Source organism: Phragmites australis, chromosome 17, assembly GCF_958298935.1.
Source record: "Phragmites australis chromosome 17, lpPhrAust1.1, whole genome shotgun sequence".
NCBI classification, from domain to species: domain Eukaryota; kingdom Viridiplantae; phylum Streptophyta; class Magnoliopsida; order Poales; family Poaceae; genus Phragmites; species Phragmites australis.
Window position 1 is genome coordinate 11021452 of NC_084937.1, and position 25288 is coordinate 11046739.

The following is a 25288-nucleotide window of genomic DNA, read 5'->3' on the forward strand; positions in this document are numbered from 1 at the left end:
AAAGTGCCATTTACTATGAGTTACCGAGACTTCGCACACGCACAACCCCAATAGGTTGAAGATGTATGTTAGGCCATGCCTTCCTGACAAACTGGACCCCAGTGTTTATTTAGCATCTGAAGCTAGTTAAATCTATAGTTAAAACCCATACACACGCAACTGAACGAAAAATATTTCCAAATTTTTCTGTAGCATGTGATTCTAAGCTTCTAACTGTGCACATTGGCACAAAAAGGCTTACGCTCCGGCACATTAGAGCAAAACAAAGTTCCTATGCAACAAATCACCTTAGTACAAGGCCTACATTAGAGCAAAACAAAGTTCCTATGCAACAAATCACCTTAGTACGAGGCCTATTGCCAAAAATGACAACCATGGTTTCTTACCAACCTTAAAAAAAAAGAAAATTTCATTCCAAGCAAGAGAAGGATGCACCACCAGCCTGCTTGTCATAATGTATTTACTGTCAACTACGGTCAAAAGCTCCTTTTGTTGATGCAACTGAAACTCTAAACAAAAAGGACCTTTAAAAAAAGGGAAACTGAACCCTACTCGTGCTCCTTGACTAAACTGCAGCTAACTTAATCCCCGGCTGTTCTCTGCTCAGGTTGATCAGCCTCTTCAGTGGCACCTCCCTCTGTAACACCGACTTCTGCAGGGCGGAGGACGCGATCGTGCAACATGTAGCCCACCTGAAAACACAAATGCCACCAGAGAATATAGAAACGCCTGCATTAGGGGGAAAGCACACTGTACTGGCTGTACAAGACAGGTTTGACAATTCCAGTTCTAGTACTGCAATTTGAAAGATATAACCAATCGTCTGAAAGCATTTAAGGTACAGGCTATGAAATATAAGATAGTAATATGTACGAGACGTGCAATGCTACATCTTAAGAACAATGTACAAGTTAAGCTCAAACTGATTTGCCCCTGCTGAGATAGAAATATGTTGTTATTGAGAGACTCCATTAGAAGCAAAATGCTACATGTTTGAGCATCCAATCAGGCAATCACTCAAATTTTTTCTGTTACATGGAAATAAAAAATGCATGCATGAAAATAATCATTCATTATCATGACTGGAGCGCAACCAACTGCCATCCTGTCTCAGCAAAACAGCAACTTGAGCTCACGGCAGAAGCTGTGTGACCCTAATTGGAACAGAAGCACAGAAAAAATTGCTAGGCTACTGCAACATAATGCAAGAACTATGTAAAGCTGTACAGCTGTATAGGATCTTGCCAGACATATTCCAGCTTTGATCGCAGCACAATATGTAAGACCTTGGGTCCATATGAAAACAAACTCAAGGACATGAATGAATGAATCAACAATTCATTGAATTCAACAGTTGAAATGGAAACAAACTACTATCTCAACATGCTTGATTACATAGGGTACGCTGACAAATAGATAGTAACAGTACTTATGATGGCATACCTTCACAACAGAAGCAACAGTTCCCGCTGGTTTTGAACCATCAGGAATTTGAAAAATTGCACAATGCCTATTAGGATCAAATTTCTCATTTAATGGATCAAACTTTTCAACTCCAAACTTCTTGAAAACCTGTTCCAATTTGAGGGAAGATTTTCACATTAGGGAATATTTGCACAAAATTGAAATGATAAAAAATGGCTGAAAGAAATTTTCCTGTAGAGAAAATCCTTCATTTTTTCATTAAAGGAAAGTCGTAACAAACAAAGTACCTCTGCTAGTTGCTTATCGGTCATGTCTACACCTTCCAGTAGAGTTTTCAGTAGTGGCACAGCTCCAGCAGAATCTTTTGATGTACGTATTTTTGAGAAGTTTTCCTTGACAACAGATGATGCTCTAGCCAAATTGTCAGCAACATCTAACAAGCTCTTAGAGAAGTTCTGCATGCACAATTATGAAAGATGCTATAAGCAAGAGCTAATTCAAAACATTTTATGGAAATATATGTCAAAATCTTCTAAGCAATTGAACTTCCAAAATGGAAGAAAAAGATCATGAATACAGGCCTGTACTGCATATTTTTTGGAGTTCTCAGATTCACGCTTTGTCTGAGCAATGACATTTTCCATTTCTGCATAGCTGCGCAAGACCTTCTCCTTCATTACTTTGATTTCATCATCTTTGGACTTCAGCAATCCGTCCTTCTCATGAACCAGCTTCACAAGGTCCTCTTTCGACAGATCAAGGTCTTCCTTACCTGAATCAAAAAAAGCAGTTCATTTAGTACCTCATATCCTAATACAACACTGGGACATGGAGTTTTGCAAACCTTCTTCTGGTGCCTTCTCACTTCCAGAAGAACTACTGCTTTCATTAGAAGGTTCACCATCCGCCTTATCACTTTGTTGGGGCAAAACAGAAGAAAACCCAAACCTTTGAAAAATGGAGGTTGAGTACCTCAAATTTTGATTCAACATATGGGGGACCTGCTCATAGAGAAAGTAAGCAAAGTCCTATAAGAACAGAGCCAATTAGCATATACTGGAAAATAACTTGTCAAAAACAGTCCAAACATTCAAACAAGGAGCACTCGTTTTTTAGGACAATTGTTATGATCCTAAGATCATAACGGTGGTAAACATCCGCCAGGAGGATAGCCTGGCGGCGTCAGCTACTAGGGATGAGAGATTAGGCTATAGATGAGAGAGACTTAGAATATTAGAGGAGACTAGATTAATTCTTGTTGTTTGATTCCTAATACACAGCTATTGCCAACTATATATAGCTGGCCAGCTCACAGAGTCCCAAACTGATTACAACTTGTTTATTCCTTCCTACCGATTCTAACTCAATCCTAACCGAATCCAACCTGCCTACTTCTCCTAATCCGACTCTCCTAACATATCTTTACCGATCTGACCTTCCAAACTAATTTATCTCTTCCGTAAAACTGAAACTAACTCATCTCTTTAATCAGCCACCACTATTTCCTTCCTTGTTGGTGCTCTCCTTTTCTTTCCTAATACCGCACATAACATCTCTCCCCTCCTTTGGAGACAGCTCGTCCTTGAGCTGTAGGGTGGCAGCAAAGGTTGCAGTCCTAACAGCCCCACATCGACGAAAGGTGTATCCCACGCCATCGTCCATGCGGATGCCAGAAGCAAGGCTGTATATGGTGTGACGCCAGCGCAGTGGTCCTTGATGAAGTCAGGAACACGGCCAACTTGGTCGCAGACTTTAGCTTCCTGTTGTAGTAGTCAGAACATCTCATCAAAAAGATGGTGGGTGGTTTGGTGTTGAGGGTGGTGTTCGTGCTTGAAGCAGTAGCAACAACATGCATGTCATGGTTGGTGATGGTGATAACCACCAATAGCGACGTGGTAGCAGCGCTGGCGGCGCTATTGCCGCCACCTCGGGCATATCGGTGAACACCTGGCGGGCAGGTCTGTGCCAACAATGGTCTCCACGTTCGATGCAGTCACAGCAGAGGTGTCACCCACCTTGAGCTTCTCAAGTGTCGTCATGCGTTCCATGAGCCCATTCATCGCGCACGTGATGTTGGCCAGTGCGTTCTTGATGTCATTGAAGCCCTCCTGAAATTCCTTACGCAATAGATCTTCCTGGGCTGCAAGCGGCGCATTGAACTGCTTGTTCCCATCATCCGAAGCCATGGTCTCTGATACCAATTTGTTATTTGTTCCCATCATCTGAAGCCATGGTCTCTCATACCAATTTGTTATGATCCTAAGATCATAACAGGGGTAAATATCCATTGGGAGAATAGCCGGGCAGTGTCAACTACTATGTATGAGAGATTAGACTATAGATGAGAGAGGCTTAGAATATTAGAGGAGACTAGATTAATTCTCTCAATCCTAACCGAATCCAACTTGCCTACTTCTCCTAATCTGACTCTCCTAACATATCTCTGCTGATCTGACCTTCCAAACTAATTTATCTCTTCCCTAAAACCAAAACTAACTCGTCTCTTTAATCAGCCGCCACTATTTCCTTCCTTGTTGGTGCTCTCCTTTCCTTTTCTAATACCGCACATAATACATCAGATTACTACTAGTATAGTAGATGATATACTAGTCTCCTACAACAATGGTTGGTAAGAACACATGCATCATTTGTATTTCCTTATTTAACCACAAAAAGATAAAAGAAATGTACATTTGTTGACTGGCAACAATACCCGCTAGCCTTAAAGAGTCAAAACACACATGCTTATGATGGAAAATGGATACAATAACATAAAGGGATAGCCATGCCAAAAACTAATAACACTTTTAAGCTACATAAAAAATCCTAACTTTCCAACGCTCTATTTTTCCACTAGTGGTTTTAGTGGTGGAAGGTGGAAAGTGTTTGTAAAATGTGGAAAAAAAAATAGAAGTACTTTGTACCATAACCACTCCTATTGGAGTATTATGCCATCTCAATCAAATGTTCAGGAAAATAAAGAAGCAGTTTATTGCAGAAGACCACCAGCTTGTTCATACACACTGTTCTTCTATTTCTATTAAGAACATTTTAGGGAGCAAAATTTTCTTCTATAAACGATGTCCCATGTATTCTAGGTGAAACGCAAACAATATGCTTAAAATTCCCATGACTTATTCAATTTATGCAAAATGGTACAAGGTTCTGTCTCTTTGCTCATTAGACAAAAGGCTAAAATTGAGTAGTTCAGGCCTCCATGGGGGCAATCAATATAGAGAAGTAAAGAAATAAATTGTATAGGAGTCTGTGGTGACAAAGTGAGTAATCCATCACTGCCATAGAAGTTTGTTGTTTGATAATCGATATGGCTGGATGATGCGATAGAAATGTTAACATAACACTGAGAAAATAAGACCAGTGTCACATGCACAGTCAAAAAGACAAATATACGTCAAATGGTTACTAAACTCTTGATCAACACGTGGCTAGAAATTTTATGTGGAAAGCACAGAAGCTACACAAAATAATACTCTTGATCAAAGGCTGCCACCAAGATCAAAAAGAAAAAAATATACTGCTAATTGGTCAGATACCTAAGAAGATGCTAGGCAACCAGCAAAGAATATCAATTAACTCGTAAAATCTCACTTCGCTCATAATTTGCTGCCCATGCTATAGATTATAACCCTACCATGAGCACCCCATCTTTATGCAATGAACAGTCCTGACTATCTGATGGGCCACACCACCATTAACTCACACTTCCAAAAATCATTACACATAATACATCCCTTAAAACCTCCGCGTAACTTCCCAATCCTCCATGAATCAAAATCCCACCTCGATTATAAACTATAACTAAACCCTCCCATCTTCTAGAACAACGGAGGAGGAATTACATTGGGCAACATCCGGCGAGATCAATTTTTTTTTATCTCATCCCACATCCCAATTCCATCCTAATCTATTTAAGAAACACATAAAAAGTAGAAATCTCAGCTCGACCGATGAACCATAAGTGCTAGATCCCTCTCAACAAAAGGCACGAATCGCATCAAAAGGACAACAGCTACTAAAACCTTAAACCCCAGAATTATACTAGCCACAGCAATCGCCAATAGACCAATGATTCACCAAACTAATCCTCCAAGAGACAGCCCAGCAAGCTCACCCTGATCGAAGAGAAGGAACCGGCGAACGGCTCCGCCGCCGCCGCTGCCACCCCGAAGCGCGCCGCTCCCGCGCGCCGCACCGCGATGACGCACTTCCTGGAGACGCGGGCGAGGAGGCGCGGGGCCACCATCCCTACGCTGCAGGAACCGAAGCGAGGAGCTGCTCGATATCCAACGGAAGCAGAAGAGAGGAAGAACGGGAGCGTCTGGAAGGAAGCTGCAGGAAGTGGAGGGAGAGCGGTTGGGGAAAAGGAGGATTTACTAGACAATTACCATAATGCCCATGGTTCATAAGGGCAGCATGGCGAGTATTACATGGGTGTTTGTGTCTTTTGGCGCACAAGGTTTAGGGCGTCGACTTGTCGTGCAAGAAGAAGGGTTTAAGCCACGGAGGAAACCGGTTATCTATCTAATTAGCTGGATATTGAAGGGCTACAACTTTCTTTTTCAACTTGCCTCTTCAATGACAATTGAGAATATCACTTAGCCCCATCCATAATGGGAGGGAGGAGATGGTGGTGCCACTAGAGCCGCGAATCATTAAAAAGTCATTGGTAAAATTGAACTGATGTGAAGAATATATTTGTTGCCAAAAGTTTTGAAAAAAAAGCATAGAAGAATTCAGTGATCATAAGGTACTTGTGACTATATGAGCCATTCATCTATTTCATCCCCTATGCATTTTGAATGGATTCATCTCCCCTATTTTTTCAAGACCATAACCATCATTGCCGCATGCAAAATGTAGCTATTTTGTAAGACTACTCATGCTTCTTTGTACTCCGCTTGGCCATCTTACATTTTGCATGATCAACTCATAAGCTTCTGGTTTCTGCTGCAACCTGTATATCTATGCACTAGAATTCAGTCTAACAAGATGGTGAAATATCATGTTCTGGATGCAAGGAGGAACAATGGGGAAACATCGGTCATCGCCATCGGGAAGGAAGAAGAGCAGTAAGCGAAAGCACGGTATGGAGCTACTGTGCGCCATTGCTCGGCCTCCTCAAGAACGCTGGAGCATCAGGGAACGGATCAACTTCAAGATTGCCCTGGGGAGGTATAAAGTTCTGCTGAAACATGATCTTTCTGACTGGAATATCACTGAACGAGACATTCGTGCACTCCATTTCTCTGGAGAACAAATTTTGTACAATTGATGCAGCATTTCTAAACCAAGTTCCTTTCGTGCAACTGTAGATTTGGTCAGGACTGGTCAAGAGTTGCCCAATTCATCGGCACAAAGACAACTGATCAGGCAAGAATGCCCTGACATTTTTTCTGTCTCCTGCTCACATTTTGTAACATTTTCTTTGGTGTAAACTGGAGCAGTAATTTTCATTATATGCTGCGTGGAATGCAACTGTTTGCTGCATTACAGATCTGTATCTATGCCCAAGAATATTTCCTGAAGCAGCGCCTCATAGACAGGCAAGCCGGTGAAAAAACTATCATCTGAAAACAGCTCGTCTTGTCAACGATGAGGGCATGGCATTTCCAGCAAGAGCAATACTGAAACTTAATCAACAGGATTGCAGCATGTTTGTTTGTTCTGTTGCGAAATACCCACTCATAGCTGATACACCAAGTAACTGATGAATTCTTGCTGCATTTTGCAAAACAAGTCTCCACTAAAACAGTGTTACCACAGACAATTACAATATACTGCAATCCAGACAGAGTGACAGGCTATTTGTTGACTTAAGTTACACAACAAAAACCCTGAGTCTGTACACAGTTACGAAAAATAAGTAGAGTGCCAACATTTTGAACGACAGATTAAATAACATTGTTGGGGCCCTTCCATTTCCATTTTCTGCCTAACCTACTGAGTACTACATTTGACATGACATGACCATGCACATAGGGTTTCAGTATATACACACATGCGCATTAGTTAAATACATGCAATAAGGTGTTGAAACATTATACAAAAAGCTTGGCTTAGCAATGAGAAGGATTTCCTCTCCTTCAAATGAATAATCAATGAGAGAGCATGATATTAGATACTGACCGTACAAGCCATATTAGACAAAAATGCTCTACTCTTTCACCTACACTGCAATAATTTTACAACAGCTGCCAAAAGATGACCAGGCCACATTCGATGAGAAATGCTAGCCCCACGATAGCCCACACATTCTCAGCTTCCACTGAGGCTGCTGCTTGCTCAGGCAGTCGCAAATGGTGTGGTCCAAGGGCCAATTTGGCGCCTACGGGAAAACAATTGCTCAGGGGCTTCACAGTTCAGTAGCTGTGTAAGTGTCATAAGCACCAAATGCAGAAGGCTTCAACCTTCAGGTGAGGAGGGCCTGTGACTGAATGGCACATAATAGGAGGTTTCCTGGCCGATTGGTGCTCGGAGAAGAGGGTTCCATCGATCAAATATGATGCGACCACCTCGTCCAATCCTACCTCGACACCGAAATGGTGGCATGGTGGCACCATTCTCAATGGGTGGATCCAGTGGTGGCTTGATACCTGCTGCCACCAACTTCTCCGGATCAAGTGGTCTTGTGAATAAGAGAACTGGCTCCTCAGGATCCTGTATTTGAGGAAAGTGGTAAATAGAATTGACAGACGGAACTACAGCAGCTAGTGTCTTTTTTATAGATATGTACCATGTGAGTGACTGAGTTTCCACTGAGAATTCAACATAAAACATCAGCAAGAGACTATAAGATAATGTTGCACTCCTGCTCATTGTCCTACAGGGTTACAGTAGATGGAATTTCCGAAAAAACATCCCAGAGTGTCCACCAGGAACCTTCTACCCCACCAGTTACTGGCCAGTTCCTCACTGGACTCCAGTTGAGTGTATTTTATTTTATACTTTCCCATTCTCATGCTCCATATTTTTCTTGAACTATACAATAGCATTAGCTTCTAAATACCATTTAAATAGCACTTAATACCACCTCTAAATTTGGCTTGTCGAAACCACTGAGGCTAGCAGTAAACAGCTGGTTATCACCTATTTTGTAAAATTGGTGTCTGATGAAACAGAGGGAGATATTTAGAGATACCATACCCTTTCAAGTACCCAACCATTCTGCTGAGGTCTCCTTTTCAGCTCCCGTTCACGCTTTATACGAAGCGGAGGGATCACAGATAGCTTGTAATCAGGGAACCGGTGATGGAGAGCAGCTCGTCGTATATACGGCTGTTCAGTTGTGGTGTCATCAGAATCCGCATAATCATCATCACTTGATCCATATCTGCTTGATGTTTGCTGGAAGCCAGACAAGGTAGTCCCATCCTCAACAAGCTGGGCCACATGCTGAACCCATAAAAAAATGGAAATAGTAAATTACAAGGAAACAAGAATCAAAATGTATCCAGAGTTTGAAAGCTAAGAAAATGGAATGGACCATATTATCAGTCAATGATAAATACTTAATCAAACTGAGTGGACCGTAAGTTAATAATATAAGGTAAAGATGTTTGCTGAATTTACTAAAACATTTTCTGCTCGCATATGGGCAAAACTATACAATGAAAGGATAGAAACAACTGAAGGTAGTCTTGCATCATTTCGTGGAACCAAGTACCAGCAGTCTTAAAAATGATCTTCACTTAACTGCACACTGCCATGTGTTGGGAGCTGTTCATGCTATGCTATATGCCTACATCGTTTTGGTTTTTATGTTCTATTTCCTATCAAACAAAAAGAAACAACCATTATTTTTCTATTGTTTGGAAACTGTTGTCTTGGGTCCTGATGAAGTGCAAAATCAGGACACAGGATAAGAATCATCTAGGGTTGAACCAACCTGCTTGACATCTTATACTGAGGCAACATAAGTTCACCACATCATACGAGAATTAAAATTGACAAAAACTACAAAGTAAAGGAAAAATATGCCTCTGCTGTCATCACTGAAAGCTATTAATTGCAATACTACTTTGGCATGTGAAGCCATAATACTGTTCTGTGCAAAACATATTGCTAGTAACAGTCACGTCCTGGGGATTGGTGAACGACTGAACTTAGCAGCTAGAATTGGCTTTTGGGAAGCGTCCCAGGAATGCAAACTTAACAGGTAATTGTGGCTTGTGGGAGCGTGAAGTCAAGGGATTGCAAACATATCAGGTAACTGAATGCAACTAAATAACTGATTATGAGTATCTAATGCGCCTAATGCTGTTGCTCCTCCCCCCCCCCCCCCCTACATACACAAAAAAAAAACCCATATTGTGCACCACCCCATAGGGCATGGTAGACCAGGGCATACAGTAAAGGATCAAAGTTTTAGTTTTCAAAGACAGAAGTCATGAGATTACATAGCAAGGGATAAGAATATTTTTGAATTGACCTATTGTTGGAAACATTGTATTCTGCAGGTGGTTATATCAAAAACGTGTACCAAGAGGACTTCTAGACTGTGCAAACTGTATAATGTGTAACAGCTTATACCTTATATTTCATTTGAATGCGCTGAAGGTTGACCTGACATTCCATGGCCTCCAGCTTTGCCTCCTCCCTCTGTAAAGAGTATTATATTTTAGTTCATAGTTACAAATGTGTTCTTCAGTACTTAGTACTGCTAAGGAAATACTCTAAGATCAATATGAACTTAACCTTAATCAAAGAATCCATTAGTGCTTTTGCTTGGTCCAAGTTGCGTCGCACCTAATACAAATTTCAAGCTAGAAACATAAGCAGTAGAAATTAGAAAACACAACTAGCACAATTCAAAACTTGTAAGCTACGGCCTAGATATCATAGGATATGACAAAGGAAATGATGGTTCATATTTTAGCAAAGAATGTATAGATACGCATTGCTTGACTTTGTCCCTGTGTCATATAAAAATAAAGATAACATGAAAAGTAGTGCAGCTAGCCAAATGGACTTCTTCCATGCATTGGCACAGCTATTAAACTAAACAACATTAACCAATTATTTCAAGCAAAAGAATAAAGTTCTTATGAAATCACACAACACAAACATACTATTGTTAGCAATAACTGCAAATTGTTGTGAAAACCATCGATTGTGTGTTTTTTTCCCTATGAACATCTTCATGCATCTGTTAAAAAATGAACAGGAAACACTCCATATAGCATCAACATAAGAAAGAAAGCTAACAAACTAAATTAAAACTAATTAGTTAGCACCTGGAAATGAAGGTTATTAATGAAGAGAGGAATCAGTAAATTCACGGAGGTAATCAAGTGATGATTTAATAAATTTAGAGTTTCAACAGGATAAGGAGACATCAGAATGGTTTATACTTAAGTGTAAAACATTCAAGTTGCATTTTCTGCACAGTTAAATAGCAGGATTATCGCTTTCTTTGACATGTACAGTACAAGCCAAACCTCAACATGAAAAATAATGATCAGTGGATTGTTAGAGTTCTCTCTTTTTATAAAAAAACGGCTATTTATCTTAGAATGATAATTTGGACAATGTATATCCGGTAAGAGGTACAGGAAGGAAACAGCAATAAGCAAAACAGAATGAAATGCCAGAAAAGCCTTTAGATAAATATATAAGAATGCAACATAAATACGATTCACTAATGTAATAACCACCTTAAGAAAATAGCTGTTTCTTACCATGCGGAGTTTTTCAAATGATTGTATATTGTTTTCCCGTCTTTGCATCTGGAAAAGGCATCAAACACAGAAAAATATGATTCATGTTTAAAGAAAAAGATAAAGAAAAGCATGATTGCAGGCAGGTGTAATCCAATAAGGAAAACTGAGCTTCTCTAGTAACAGCTGAAACCAAAGTTAGGTCTCTGGTCTCAAGTCACCCACCCTTCTTGTATGAAGACGATGAGCCTTTTCTCTTGGTCTGAATACATTGTATGGGTTTGTATCATTCACTGGTGGAGGAGGCTTCAAACAAACAACAGAAGATTAGTCAAGATTCAAGACTAATGCAACCAAGAAGCCAGAAACGTGCTATAACAGCATAACAGTTCCTTCTGAACTTGATCGTAGCTAGGGGCCATACCAGCCTAACAGTTCCTTCTGAACTTGATCATAGCTAGGGGCCATAACAGCCTATTAATTTTTTCTTATATGCCAGCTTATTAACATCATAGCTTATAAGTCCAATAAGAAGCTTATTATTTTAGTCTTTAGAGTGTTTTGGGCAAATCTAGCCAAACTCTAACAACTAAAACACACAGGCAAAACTTCCACGGCTTCAACATTTTTGTCCATGCAAATGTAAGTCAAAACAAACCACACAGAATCACCATAGAATGTAGCATTTTCTTATGGTATAGCAAAGAAATTTCTCAGGTATACAATAACAAAATCTTTTCTGTGGTTATACTTCACAAAAAAAAAAAATCATGTTTCACGTGTAGAATCTGGGATAATTTACATAGGACACTAGAAACATCATTCATAAACAAAAGTTGACAAACATCACTCAATAAGACACCAAAGCAAATATGCTAACCTGCAAACGCCGTAGAATAGGTTTTTGCCATCGTTCCCTCTGATAAAATAACAAATCAGCAGATCTAAGATTGACGAATATAAAGCAAGTTTCTGATTTACATGGCTAAGTTAGGATAAGAAGGTTTTTAGACATGCAAGCAGATAAAGGAAACAAGATATGAGAGGCAATGATAGCGACACATGATACAAAAACTAAAGGAAATAGTTTATTGGTTGTACTGAAATAAAAACATATGAACATTTTACCAGTCAAGAATACCTTTTCTTTCCAATATTTATATACAGCTTGGAAGACGGCATACCGAACAGACAAATATTGCAAAGCCTACAAAGAAAGCACTTGGTCAGCATACAATATACATTCAGAGTGGGAAAAAACATGGGAAAAGGGAATCCTATCCACAGAGGGAAAAAACCTTAGCAAAATCAAATTATCTTCAAATTTGTCAAAAGAAAAAATGCACAAGTTTCTTTTGTACTCGCTTGCACTGAAAAATCTTATTGATTCTTAATATTAGTCTCTTGAAATCCTTCCAAACTAATTTCTACAAACGGATCTCTACAATAGCATATTTCATCAAACCTGAAAGGCCTACAGCCTCACAAGTAGCCTAAGAACTCACCCAAGATACACGTACACTAGCAGTGGTATTTTTAGTGCTGCAATTGCTTGCTGTCTTCTTTGTTTTCTTCTCTATTTATACACTCCTGACCACTACAATATGGTTTAGTTTAAACAGCTAATAACTACAGCAATTACTTTAATTGGCTATTATTCTTCCTAATTTGCTAGCTGAAAATTCCTAGTTCAAACAGCTAATAACTACAGCAATTACTGCTTTAATTGGCTATTATTCTCTCTAATCTGCTAGCTGAAAATCTGCACACATCAAGGCTTATTGCTAACAATCTCCCCCTAATCCTTATGTGTGGACTTGGAATTTGATGTTGACCATTACAATCCTAGCACGAAGCTCATGGAATCTGACTCGCCCAAATGCCTTCGTTTGAATGTCAGCGAGCTGATCCTTAGTGCCGATGAAATCAGCACTAATCCTCCCATCGTCCCGGCACTCCCTGATGAAGTGGTAGCTCACATCGATGTGTTTGCTACGTTCATGGAAGATAGGATTTTGTATCAACGCTAAGGCTGACTTATTGTCAATCTTCAGCTCGACAGTGTCGGCATCCTTCCCCTTGAAGTCGCCAAGCAGCTGAGCCAACCACACCGCCTGTGTGGCTGCGGTAGTGGCAGCAACATACTCCGCCTCATAGGACGAGAGTGCCACCACCTTTTGCTTGAGAGCGTGCCAACTCACCAAGCTGCTGCCGTAGAAGAACAAATTGCCAGATGTACTCCTTGTGTCAACATCTCCGGCGAGGTCACTGTCGGTGTACCCGACAAGCCGTGCCTCCGCTGTCCTCCCGTAGTGGCAACCGAGACTTAAAGTCCCAGCCACATAGCGCAGGATCCTCTTCATTGCCACCATGTGTTCCTCCGTAGACCGCTCCATGAAGCGACTCACATACCCCACGCTGAAAGCAAGGTCCTACCGCGTGTGGACAAGATAGCGGAGGCTTCCAATGATCCTTCGGTACTGAGTGACGTCCACCTCCGCCGCCGTGCTATCACGGCTCAACTTGAGCCGCTCCTCCATGGGGGTGTGCGCAGGGTTGCAGTCCTGCATCCCCGCCATCTCTAGGATGTGCTTGGCGTAATGCGCCTGGCACAGCGTGATCCCGCTGCTACTCTGCTGCACCTCGATGCCAAGGTAGAAGGAGAGCAACCCAAGGTCGCTCATCCTGAACCTCGCCTTCATCTCCTCCTTGAAGCGGTTGATCTCCGCCTCGGCTGATCCAGTGATGATCAAGTCATCCACATAGACCCCGAGGAGCAACAGTGAGTCGCCATAGCCACGCCTGTACATCGCCGCCTCATGTGGGCTCTGCTTGAACCCGAGAGCTCGCAATGTCGTGTGCAGCTTCTCGTTCCAAGCCCGCGGCGCTTGCCGCAGCCCGTAAAGCACCTTCCGCAGGCGCAGCACCTTCTGTTCTGCTCCAGCGACGACGAAGCCCAGCGGCTGCGTGACGTACACCTCCTCCCCCAAATCGCCGTTGAGGAAAGCCGACTTCACATCCATGTGATGCACCGGCCAGCCATCTTGCGCAACAACAGCTAGCAGCAACCGAACAGACTCAAGACGAGCAACGGGTGCGAATACTTCATCGAAGTCAATGCCCAGTTGCTGCACATAGCCCTTGACGACGAGGCGAGCCTTGTGCTTGATCACTTCTCCTGCCTCGTTCTTCTTGAGCTTGAAGACCCACTTCAGCCCAATAGATCGATGCCCATGAGAAAGCTCCACCAGTGACCATGTCCCGTTCTGCTTGATGGAGTCCATCTCCTCGCGCATGGCCGCCTGCCATGCTAGATCGTGCTCTGCTTTAGCGAAGGAGCGTGGTTCTCCATCCTCGCTGACCAGCAGCAGCCCCTCTCCCCCTCCAAGCACGTCGTCGATGTGACGGTAACGAAAAGGGAAGGAGTCGTGGTATGCATCCAGCCTATCGGAGTCGTTTGGCGGAGGAGAGACGAACTCCAGGAGCGAGGCCGCCGCGAGAGAAGCCCCAGTGGGCGTGGACGACACGCCAACGGGCGAGGCTGGCGCTGGATCCGTCCCCGCGGATGTGGGGACTGCCTCTGCGGGGAAGACAGGTGTGGGCGGCGCAACAGGATAAACGCCTTCTGCGTTGCCTGTGAACGGAGCCAACGCGCTTGGGTGGATGTAGTTGACCACTGCCTTCACATGGAAGTCAGGTGTGACTGTTCCACCGTCTTGCAGCACCGCCTCCCAGTCCCAGCCGGCGTCCTCGTCAAAAACGACGTCGCGGGAGATGTGGACGCGCCAGGACCGGGGCTCGAGCATGCGGTACGCCTTGGAGCCATCCTCATAGCCGATGAAGACCATTGGGGTGCTGCGGTCATCGAGCTTCCGCAGGCCTGGTCGTGTATCCTTTACATAACCAAGACACCCGAATGTACGCAAGTAGCTTACTGCCGGCTTGTGCCCGTGCCATGCCTCAAATGGCGTCTCGCCGTCAAGACTCTTCGTCGGCGCCCGATTGAGGAGGTAGACAGTCGTGGTCACAGCCTCCCCCCAAAATTCAGCGGGCATCTTCCGCTGTTTCAGGAGGGCGCGTGCGGTGGTGAGGATGGTCTGGTTCCTCCTCTCCACCACGCCGTTTTGTTGCGGCGTGTACGGCGCGGAGAAGTGCCGCTGCACGCCGTGGTCCTCGCAGTGGCACGTGAATTCAACAGAGGTGAACTCGCCGCCATTGTCCGTGCGTAGAACACGGAGCTTGTGCCCGCTCTCCACCTCCGCAGCAGCCTGGAACTTCGTGATGGCCGCTGCAACATCACTTTTTGCTGTGAGATGCGCCAACCACATGTAGCGGCTGGCGTCATCTACCAACAACAAAAAATAGCGACGCCCACCTAGCGTCGCCGGCGTGATGGGGCCGTATAGGTCGCCGTGGACGAGGTCTAGGACGCCCTCTACGCGGTACTTCGCCTTGGCTGGGAACGGGGTTCGGCGATGCTTCGTCATGACGTAGATGTCGCAGAGCTGCTCCACGTGTTCTAGCCGCGGAAGACCACGCACCATGTCCTGGCGGCCAAGCTGGTGCAGCGCGTCGAAGCTGATGTGGCCGTAGCAGGCGTGCCAGCGCCACGAGTCATCGTTGTGCTGCACCGCGAGACAGATGGGTCGCGCGACGTTAAGGCGTAGGATGTAGAGCCGGTTCCGCCGGCGGTTCACCTTGGCGATGAGATGGCGCCGGCGATCCCAGATGCGCAGCACGCCATCCTCGATCAGTACCTTCGAGCCACACTCATCAAGTTGGCCGACGCTGATGATGCTGTTCTTCAAGCGCGGGATGAAGTAGACGTCAGAGAGCACCTTGTGCTCGCGTTCTTCTCGACGAACAGCACCGTGCCGCAACCGTGGATCTCGACGAGCGATCCGTCACCGAACCATACAGTTCCCTGTACCGCGCGATCAAGATTAGCAAAGACGTCGCTGCGGCGCGTCATGTGGCCGGTGGCGCCAGTGTCAAGGTACCAGCCCTCCTGGAGTTCACCGGCGTCCGCCTCGCTGAGGAACGCCTGCGCTCGCGGTTCATCGAGGTGGACTGTTGTTGACGCCAGCGCGGTGTCGTCGTTCAGCGCGTAGACCTGCGCCATCAGTAGCGCAGGCTCGTAGTCGTCCTCCTGCACGAGGTGCGCCTGACCTCGCTTGGGCTGACGGCAATCACGAGCCCAGTGACCGGTACACCCGCAATTGCGGCAGGTGTCGCGGTCGTCGTTGCGGGCAGCGTTCTTGCCATCAGCCGCGCCCTTCTTGCACGAGCCACGGGAGCGGCGATTCTTGTCATCGCCTTTGGCAGACCACGACCCCCCCTCGCTAGCTCACCTTTCCTTCTGGCGCGCAAGCCACTACTCCTCCGTGAGCAGCAATTTGCCATCGAATGTCGATGGCAGCACCTGGTCCGGGTCGAGGCGGTCCTCCGCCGCCTTGAGCCGTCCCGTGACCTCCTCGATCGTCAACGTTGAGATGTCGAGGAGCGTCTCGATGGAGAGCGCGATCTGCGAGAACTTGGGCGGGACAATCCGCAGGTACTTGGCCACGACCTTGGCGTCGTCGACCGGATCACCGAGTACCTCCAGCTGGTGGACGATCCTGGTGAGGCGCATGGCGAAATCATCGATTAACTCGCCGTCGCGGAAGGAGATTGCCACGGAGTCCTTCCTCACCTTCTGGGCAGTCGCCTTGCGAGAGCGCTCGGAGCCGACGCGTATCGTCTTGATCGCATTCCAGGCCTCCTTCGTCGTCTTCTTCGCAAGGGAGGTGACCATCTCCGGCGGGACTGCGCGAAAGATGGCCTCCATTGCCAACCTGTTGTCGACCCTATCCACGCCGCCCTTGTCCACGGCCTCCCAGAGGCCACAGGCTTCAAGCATCACCTCCATTATCACCGACCACTCGGCGTAGTTGTGCTTGGTGAGCAGCGGGTACGCGCCTCGGACATCTCTCACCACGCGCTGTACCACAGGCGCAGGAGCTGTAGAAGGGCCATCTTCACCCGCCATGACACCCTACTGATACCAATTGAAAGGCCTACAACCTCACAGGTAGCCCAGGAACTCACCCAAGACACACGTACGCTAGCAGTGGTATTTTTGGTGCTGCAATTGCTTACTGCCTTCTCTGTTTTTTTCTCTATTTATACACTGCTGACCACTACAATATGGTCTTGTTTAAACAGCTAATAACTACAGTAATTACTGCTTTAATTGGCTATTATTCTCCCTAATTTGCTAGTTGAAAATCCCTGATTCAAACAGCTAATAACTACAGCAATTAATGCTTTAATTGGCCATTATTCTCCCTAATCTGCTAGCTGAAAATCTGCACACATCAAGGCTTATTGCTAACAAAACCACAAGTCAATATTCATCAATATATTCATAGAATAACACAGACCAGCACAAGCAATGTGTAAATTAAGACTAATATGAATAAGAGGTCAGTTATTATTTAGAAATCCACAAGCAGACATTTCTTAACAGCCTTAGCTATTCTGCACATTCACATATCCTCTCCAAGGATGCGTTCACACTGGCATGCCAACTAGTAAACACAAATTGGTGTGACCCCCAACATTATCACTAAGACGACAAAGCTAGACATATATGAAGGGAAAAAAATTATATGTTTATTTAAAGCTCCCACAGCATTAGATAGCCATGCTATACTGAATTATTGCAACTGCAATTGAAAAAGGCATCACTGAAATGCCTGGGGAACTGTGAATTTCGTGCATATGTGTTTTTTTTTACACATGTTGAAAGCTGGAAAACCATACATCACTGCAAAGTAAATGCTGATACAATACCAAGCAACATTCAATTGTGCTAAATCTAGCATGAGAAGTAATTAGATATTCAACTGACCAAATGTGATGGTCAAGTTACTTTGCATTTGTGTTGTAAAAGGAATAAAAAAATTACAGATGCATTATCTCAAAGTTGATCATGATGGTACCAGAAAAGGTAGGTTTCAAGTAGATTGGCGAAGTACTATACATTTTGCATAACGGCATAGCAAGTAAATTCTCCATGACAAAATGCTGCGCACATAGGTTTATATGCCAATTCTATAATTCTCTTAACATCATAAGATCCATTATGTTAAAACTTCCATTTAGCATGTGGCTTTACCTCCATAGCAGCATCAAGCTGCAAGAGGACTGGTACTGGCCCTATGAAAGTTGGTGTTATGGCTCCCGCCCTTTCACGAGCTTTGTGGTCCAAAATTTCCATCTTGAATAGGAGGACCTCCAACCTGTAATAGGACCTCATTTGAAACGCAGCAAAACATTCATGCTTCAAAGGAAAAAAAAATAACATTAAGAAGCCATTGTGTTTCAACTGAGACCAGACAAAGAAGATGAAGTTGCCCACCAAAACTGTTTGAAGACCACAAGAATAAGATGAACAGTACAAGGAATTGCCCAACTGAACTTCTCTAGAAGCACAACAAACTTATACTCCCTTCATTTCACAATATTTGTCCATGACCACTGTACGTGCAGACCAAGGAAGTACCTAAGTCTAAGGAAAAAGTTCATGAGAAGTGACAACCATACCCTATTGAATGACATGGTACAATAACTTAACCTCTTTCACATTATTAAAGTAGGGGTAGATGGTTAAAATATTGTAATAAATACGCTCATGTTTTCCTCCATTGACAAAATTTTGAAACAGCAACTCTCTAGAGAAAGGACAAATATTGCGAAGTCGCAGGAGTATGACTTAAAATGTGAACTAAGATATCTTGTAGTCTAGGAAAGGAGAAACTTCACTTCCTAAAAATATAATCTTAACTCTTGAGTTCCATTCCATACAAGATGTTGCATATTGTAACTGCAGGTAAAATGCCAACAATAATTAGTGCACCAATTTATCTAGATCTGCAGCATTTTCTTACTTTTCAGGGTTTAGATTCTTCCTCTCGTTGTTGAAGTCTTCAAGCCATTCTTCATCTTCGTTGTCCAGGTCATACTCAACAAATTCACCAATCTCAGCTCTAGCTGCAGAGATTGATCACCCTCGGTAATATAGCACACAAACAGAAAATTTGTAGATGTAAAAATTCAAACTCCAGAGAAGTAATAAGAAAGAAACCTCCTCTTCCACGTATGTAACATGTTGGTTGTGCAAAGGTACGAGTATAGTCCCTTTCATAGGTGTCTACAATATCGAACTGCGGTGTTGGTATTTCTTGAATATTTTTCTTACTGGGTGCTTGATTTCCCTGCGAAATAGAGTGATGATCATTGCTTTGTCCAGCATTCGCATTCTTTGAACAGTTCAATGGGTGTACCAACATATATTGGATGTATGCTTATACGCGAGTGTGTTAGAGAAACCCACATGGCACTATGTTTTGTTCTACTAGCCATTGCAAATACTTCATACTGATCAGAAACATGCATACCTTCGACAATCTTAGCAACGCAATAATTTTGAATTGTTATCATAAGACATTTTTAAAAAATAGGTTAAAAAGTGCTACAGTTTGAGCTAGGAGGAAATGTAGATTTAATATTCTTAGAACGAAGTTATGCACAATGCAATATATTGTTCAATATCTGAAACATGGTACACAAAACCAAGCAGTGCATATCCAAAATCCGCCTTTTAGAACCATGGTCATGAGTTTAGAATTATCAAGAAACTCTTGCGTACAGGTGAAAGTATAATGGAAACAAGTTTATTAAAAGACTCTGCATAGCTAAAGGCGAGCTGTATCAAATGAAATCATAAAGGGATCATAAAGAAATGCACATGACACACTATTACAGGACAAAAACTGCAATACTCCACTGCAAACGCCTTATTTCTCAGCTTAATTTTGAAACATTAGATATGTTTGATCAGACTTTTGATGTTAATTTAGCCACACTACCCAACAACCATATGGTAGAAAAATTGGGATCGAAGTCTTATTTTGACATGAGTAAACATGAAGCGCCAGAAAGTTTACTGAGGTTGGAACAATTCCATGACATCGCAACTAGTACTCCAACCCCAAGTTTTCATTCCTCATTATGCAATAACCAAGAAGATGGCAACTACTCCAAACACTTGTTTTACATACACATGAGAGTGAGCACACAGCTAAGCTGGTGAAATTGGCAATTCAAGCACAGAAGAAAGCTCAATTCAGTACACTCCGCTGATCAAAAGTGCACAGCACATCGACTGAACCCAACAAATAACCCAGAAGCAAACTCTACGAGCCTCCAAAGCACCAACATTTCATATAGCTGCAGCTCAAACTCAAGCAGCAGCACCAAACTACCTCGCCGTCTGCGGCGTTGTTAGCAGCAGCCACAGTGAGCTCCGCGCCGGAGTGCCGCAGCAGCACCCCGGCCCTCGCCGCGGAAGCCGACGCGAACCCCTGCTCATCGTCCTCAAACTCCCGCACGGACTTGAGGATCGGGAGCTTCTTGTGGATGTCGAGAGGCCGCGGCCTGAACGAAGGCCTACTCATGGCCACCACCCACCTCACCGCGCAACCTCATCTCATCTCCACCATCCACCTCCTCTCCCACCGACCCACCCACGCCCGTCCACCCGCCCAACGCAGACAACGAACAGCTCGAGAACGGACGAAACCCTAGGTTCACGAGGGTGGTGCGGCGGGACCGGGCACAGCAGGGCGCGGGCGCGGAGCCGCGAGGGGCGCCGGGGAGCGGAGGAGGACGCGGATGGGAGGAGGCGGGGGAGCTAAGGTTAGGGTTTTGGGTGGGGGATCGAGTTCTAGGGTTTGAAATGAGGTGGAAGCGAGGGAAGGAGGCGAGGAGGACGAAGGTCGAAGAAGGGCGAGGCGTCGCGGGGAGGGAGGGCTCGATGCGGCAGTTGAGTACGTGTACGTTTTCGTATGGGCGTGTCGGTATGTGTACAAGTATGCGTATTGGTATGCGTGTAGTTGTAGGATTTTTTTAGATGGTGTGTAGACGTCTAGTTGTGGATTCTGGAAAAGTTTATTTTTGGATCCCAAATCCCCCCCCCCCCCCCCGCGAAAGCTTGGTTTCGCGGATAACTCGGTTTGCTTATGTTGCAAATTTTGACCAATTTGGTCATTTGCAAAATGATATTGATGACATGACAGTCAAGAGCAGCAAGAGCGCCTAAGGCTCAGGATTCACAATATTATTTGAGGCATGAAAACTGGTTTCCGGTGGTAACTAAAGATTCGTGGTTACGAAACTACTTAAAATTTCTTCGGTCATATTTGTAATTTGGAAGAAAAATAGATTAAATCAGCATTCGGTAACCGCTCAAATTGAACCAGTTACTGAGAAAATTCACCGATTTATCGACCTATTTTTTCGCATTAACTGTATTTCTCGATAACCGTTTTTCTCGATTTATCGAGCGATTTTCTCAAATTTTAGTGAAGTTTAACAAAAAAATAAAAAATAGATCAACCTTATAAAATCAATAAGTAATTCATCTGAGTCTCAAATTAAGTGAAATAAATTTTATTGGTTTCCTTGTAACAAGATCTACATGATAAAAGTATTTATACTTATAAAAAGTTAAATATTTTCTGTGAGAAAATGTATTTGCTAAACCTAGTTAAATACATAGTTAACTCTTTGCTAATCCAAAAATCATAAAACCAATTTTATTAGTCTTCTTTACATGATCCTATGTCTTATCAAAATACATGAACTCATGAAATAATTATTAGTTTATTTATAACTAGATTAATTCATAACTAACTCATCACACCTCCAAAATTAGTGAAACCACTTTTATTAGTTTATTTATACTATGCTTTATGTAGAAAAAATAATGTATACATGAAAAAATTAATTACAGTCCTATTTCTTAACATATTTATTTTATTATTGTGAACTTTGTAAAAATTATTGAGAAATTAATAGAACTTTAAATGAAGTGAAATCAATTTTAAAGATCCTCTTAAGATACGTTCTACACAAAAAAAATATGTGTTTACATGTTAAACTTTTTCTTAACACAAGTTAATAAATGAGCTGCATGCTTCAACTTTTTTTTTAAACTTCCTCCCAGTAGACTATGATGCAAACGACATTATGTTTGAAATTTTTTCAGAATGTTTTAGAATTGTCTCTAGTTTTTTAGGATTTTTTATTTGTTTGATTTATTTTTTATGTTTTTGAATTTTTTGAATTCAAATTTGAAAACCGCTTGCATTTTGAATTGAGTGTGGCCCGGTAAACTCGGTAATCGCAGTTTTTGACCGATTATCAACGATAAGTTAAACTCTGCTAAGGCCTAATAATAGGTGAGAGAACGTGCTAGATTTTAAAAAAAAAGTCAATGGAAAAAAAGGAAAGTGTATTCCCACACACATCCTCCATAAATTTCAAATTATGCTACATTTAATTGTGAGTCTTAAATTTCAAATTTTAAATACTTGTTTGTCCCAAATACTTCATTTATTAATTTTTGTAATTTAAAATGCATGAATGTGATTAATGGATTTATTTTTCAAACTTTAAAATGGAATTTTCTATGAAAAATAGTATTGGGATATGTAGTTTCGCCAAGTAATTTTAAAGTAATAATATTTTGATGTAGTAATATATAACATGTAAATTTCAGCTCCAAATTTCGAAACTGTTAAATAATTATATTTTAAATCTTTATAAATTCAACGAAAAAGTCCATATACGCGATGAACTTTGAATAAAAGTTTGTATTTCATCATAAACTATGAAACCAGATATTTTTCATCTTAAATTTTACACTACTACAGAACGATACTGTACAGGCGGATAGAAACGCCTTTTCACAGGCGTTTAGCGCACCCGCTTAGGACCGAAGGCCTGTGGAAATCCCACAGGCGCAAAAGTGACCGCATGTGGAAATCGATTTCCACAGATGGTCCACATTAGCTGCTGCCTTAGATATAAAGATTTCCACAGGCGGTTCTGTAATAGAACCGCCTGTGGTATGTATTTCTTTCAAAAAAAATTAATTAGAGAATATTTTATTCCATCTAGATTTCACACAGTTTCAATAACAATATGAATAGCATCACATAGCATCACAGAGTTCAATATTTAACACAAGTACAATAATATTCACAACATCACAAGCCTATATAGCTAAGAGTCACTCTCCCACACACAAAGTCTCAGATGGCTAGCTAATTCGCCTCCACGATCAAAGAATCTGCCGTTCTTGTGGATGACTTCGTGCATAATAAACCGGCACATATCACGTTGGACGTTTTGGATTTCTTTGTCGGTGAGAGCTTGGTTGTGAAAGTGCATCTAGGCCCCCTAAGTGGGTTTTGACTTATTGATGACAAAACGATTAAAGAACTAACATGCTTTGTGAGTATTGAACAGGTATGAGCATTAGTTGTGAAGGTAAATGACGTTTGACGCCCATCGAAACAATTGAAGAATCAACGAAGGATATAAGATAGGGCTTAAATTCTTTTTACTTTTGCAATTGAGTCTAGGATAGATTTTTTTCTTAGATGGATGAATTTATTTGCTTGATTAGTGTCTCAATGCTCAAGAGATCCTTTAGAATCACCCAATTGAGAGACACATTCACTCACGGACACGAAACTCTTTCTGAAAATCTTCTGAGTCCGGAGTCTCCGGTGTTCACCGGATACTCCGGTACTCAGCGCTCAGCCGGAGTCTCCGTGCTAGCCTCCGGCAGAGAGTCTCGGCTTCGGGTTAATCTTTTCAAGAAAAAGACCGGAGTCTCCGGTGTTCACCGGATACTCCGGTAAAATGTTTTGTGTGCAGTCGGAGTCTCCGAGGTAGACTCCGGCAGAGGCTCTCGGTTAGCTTTTAATCTTTTTGATAATTAATAGGAAAAATCGGAGTCTCCGGTGTTCACCGGATACTCCGGTACCTGAAGATGCCGGAGGGTCCGGCTAGTCTCCGGACTTAATCTTTTTGGAAAGACTGTCAGGACCGGAGACTCCGGTGTTCATCGGAGACTCTGGTAATTAAACAGAACTGTAACGGCTAGTTCTGACACGTTCGGTGACCGTTCTGACGCCGTTTTTGAATTTAGGACCGGAGACTCCGGTGTACACCGGATACTCCGGTAAGCTCTGACAAAAACAGTAACGGCTAGTTTGTGAGAGAGTGCTATAAATGCCCCCTCTCTCCATAGCATTTAGAGCTTGCTGTGGCTGATTTCCTTGAGACCTCTTGAGCACTTTAAGAGCATTCAAAGCCTCTTCAATCATCTCTAGAGCCAAATTTGCACAAATTTGAGAGTGTGGGTTTGGAGAGAGTTCAAGCCACTTGAGCATTGAGTTCTTCATCGAGCATTTACTGCGATCATTTCCTTTGAAGCTTTGGGTTTCTAAAAGGAAAGGAGTTGCCTGAAGAGCACCCAAAACTTGTGGTGTGCCTCGGGAAGTTTGTAAGCACCTTCATATTGAGTAAGAATTTCTAGCTTGATCTTTGTGGTCGCTAGAAGAGGATAGGGTTGGAGAAGACCCGGCTCTTTGTGAGCTCCTCAACGGAGACGTAGGCACTTCTTTGTGAGGTGGCCGAACTCCGGGATATATTCTCGTGTTCTTTCTTGTGAAACTCACTTGATCGTGTGCATTTGATCATTTGTCATTTAAATTGCTATAGTATCAGTCTTGCTAGTTTTAATTATTGTTCTAGCTTAGTAACATCTACTTGACCTAGTGCATCTCATAGAATCTAGCTGTGATCCTCAGTCCAAATTTATTCTAAAATTTCCTGTCAGGCCGGAGACTCCGGACTAGACCGGATACTCCGGACCATACCGGAGTATCCGGACTTCACCGGAATATCCGGCAGTTTAATCCGCTGTTTTTAGTTTTAAATTTAGAAAAGCCTATTCACCCCCCCTCTAGGCACTTTCAGGTTGGCACATTGGATCATCCTTGCTTGGATTGAAAACACAACTAAAAGAGCTAAAACACTACTGACAACAGAAACATAACCAAATAAGAATGTGCAGGCGCAATGATGACTTACATCCTCAGGGTTCGTTGTGTACCTCCCGTTTATCCTAAGAAATTGGCAAACATAGTATCCACAAAGAACGCTATTGAAACCTTGCTTGTGGCACTACAAATAAAAACGCAACGTATTCGTTAGTTCAATAAAACTCTTCGTCATTAATAGTAGGATACAAGAATTAGAAGTGTGTTATTACCGGAAAGTGTGTA

General features: G+C 42.9%; 2 protein-coding genes across 3 annotated transcripts; both read right to left on the reverse strand.

Annotated features, from left to right (window-relative positions):
* Nucleotides 1-252: 252 nt before the first annotated feature.
* On the reverse strand, nt 253-5788 carry LOC133897731 (grpE protein homolog 2, mitochondrial-like). 2 transcript variants are annotated; one of them, XM_062338547.1, is made up of 6 exons: nt 5558-5788; nt 2270-2426; nt 2013-2197; nt 1713-1880; nt 1444-1572; nt 253-692 (listed from the first exon to the last, which is right to left on the reverse strand). In XM_062338547.1, exons 1-6 carry the CDS (start codon nt 5687-5689, stop codon nt 582-584), a joined length of 882 nt encoding a protein of 293 aa, XP_062194531.1. In that variant the 5' UTR covers nt 5690-5788; the 3' UTR covers nt 253-581. The 2 variants fall into 2 exon arrangements, with proteins under 2 accessions (XP_062194531.1, XP_062194529.1); XM_062338545.1 differs by having other exon boundaries at nt 2007-2197; nt 5558-5786.
* A 1535-nt stretch (nt 5789-7323) lies between these two features.
* LOC133896834 (uncharacterized) lies at nt 7324-21024 on the reverse strand. The gene is made up of 12 exons (XM_062337483.1): nt 20411-21024; nt 19231-19360; nt 19034-19136; nt 18262-18385; nt 12244-12309; nt 11983-12021; nt 11328-11408; nt 11124-11171; nt 10141-10191; nt 9976-10044; nt 8590-8838; nt 7324-8103 (listed from the first exon to the last, which is right to left on the reverse strand). The coding sequence occupies exons 1-12, from the start codon at nt 20600-20602 to the stop codon at nt 7849-7851; spliced, it is 1407 nt and encodes a 468-aa protein (XP_062193467.1). The 5' UTR covers nt 20603-21024; the 3' UTR covers nt 7324-7848.
* Between the last annotated feature and the right edge of the window lie 4264 nt (nt 21025-25288).

Bases quoted from the DNA above. Each gene is read 5' to 3' on its own strand.
- LOC133897731 (XM_062338545.1), bottom strand. From the start codon at position 5,689: ATGGTGGCCCCGCGCCTCCTCGCCCGCGTCTCCAGGAAGTGCGTCATC. The intron at 2,198-2,269 runs GTTTGCAAAACT...TTTTTGATTCAG, and splicing joins TGAGAAGGCACCAGAAGAAG to GTAAGGAAGACCTTGATCTG. The intron at 693-1,443 runs GTATGCCATCAT...TTGTGTTTTCAG, and splicing joins CTGTTGCTTCTGTTGTGAAG to GTGGGCTACATGTTGCACGA.
- LOC133896834 (XM_062337483.1), bottom strand. From the start codon at position 20,602: ATGAGTAGGCCTTCGTTCAGGCCGCGGCCTCTCGACATCCACAAGAAG. The intron at 19,137-19,230 runs GTTTCTTTCTTA...CAATCTCTGCAG, and splicing joins TTACATACGTGGAAGAGGAG to CTAGAGCTGAGATTGGTGAA. The intron at 11,172-11,327 runs GTGGGTGACTTG...TGCCTTTTCCAG, and splicing joins ATCGTCTTCATACAAGAAGG to ATGCAAAGACGGGAAAACAA.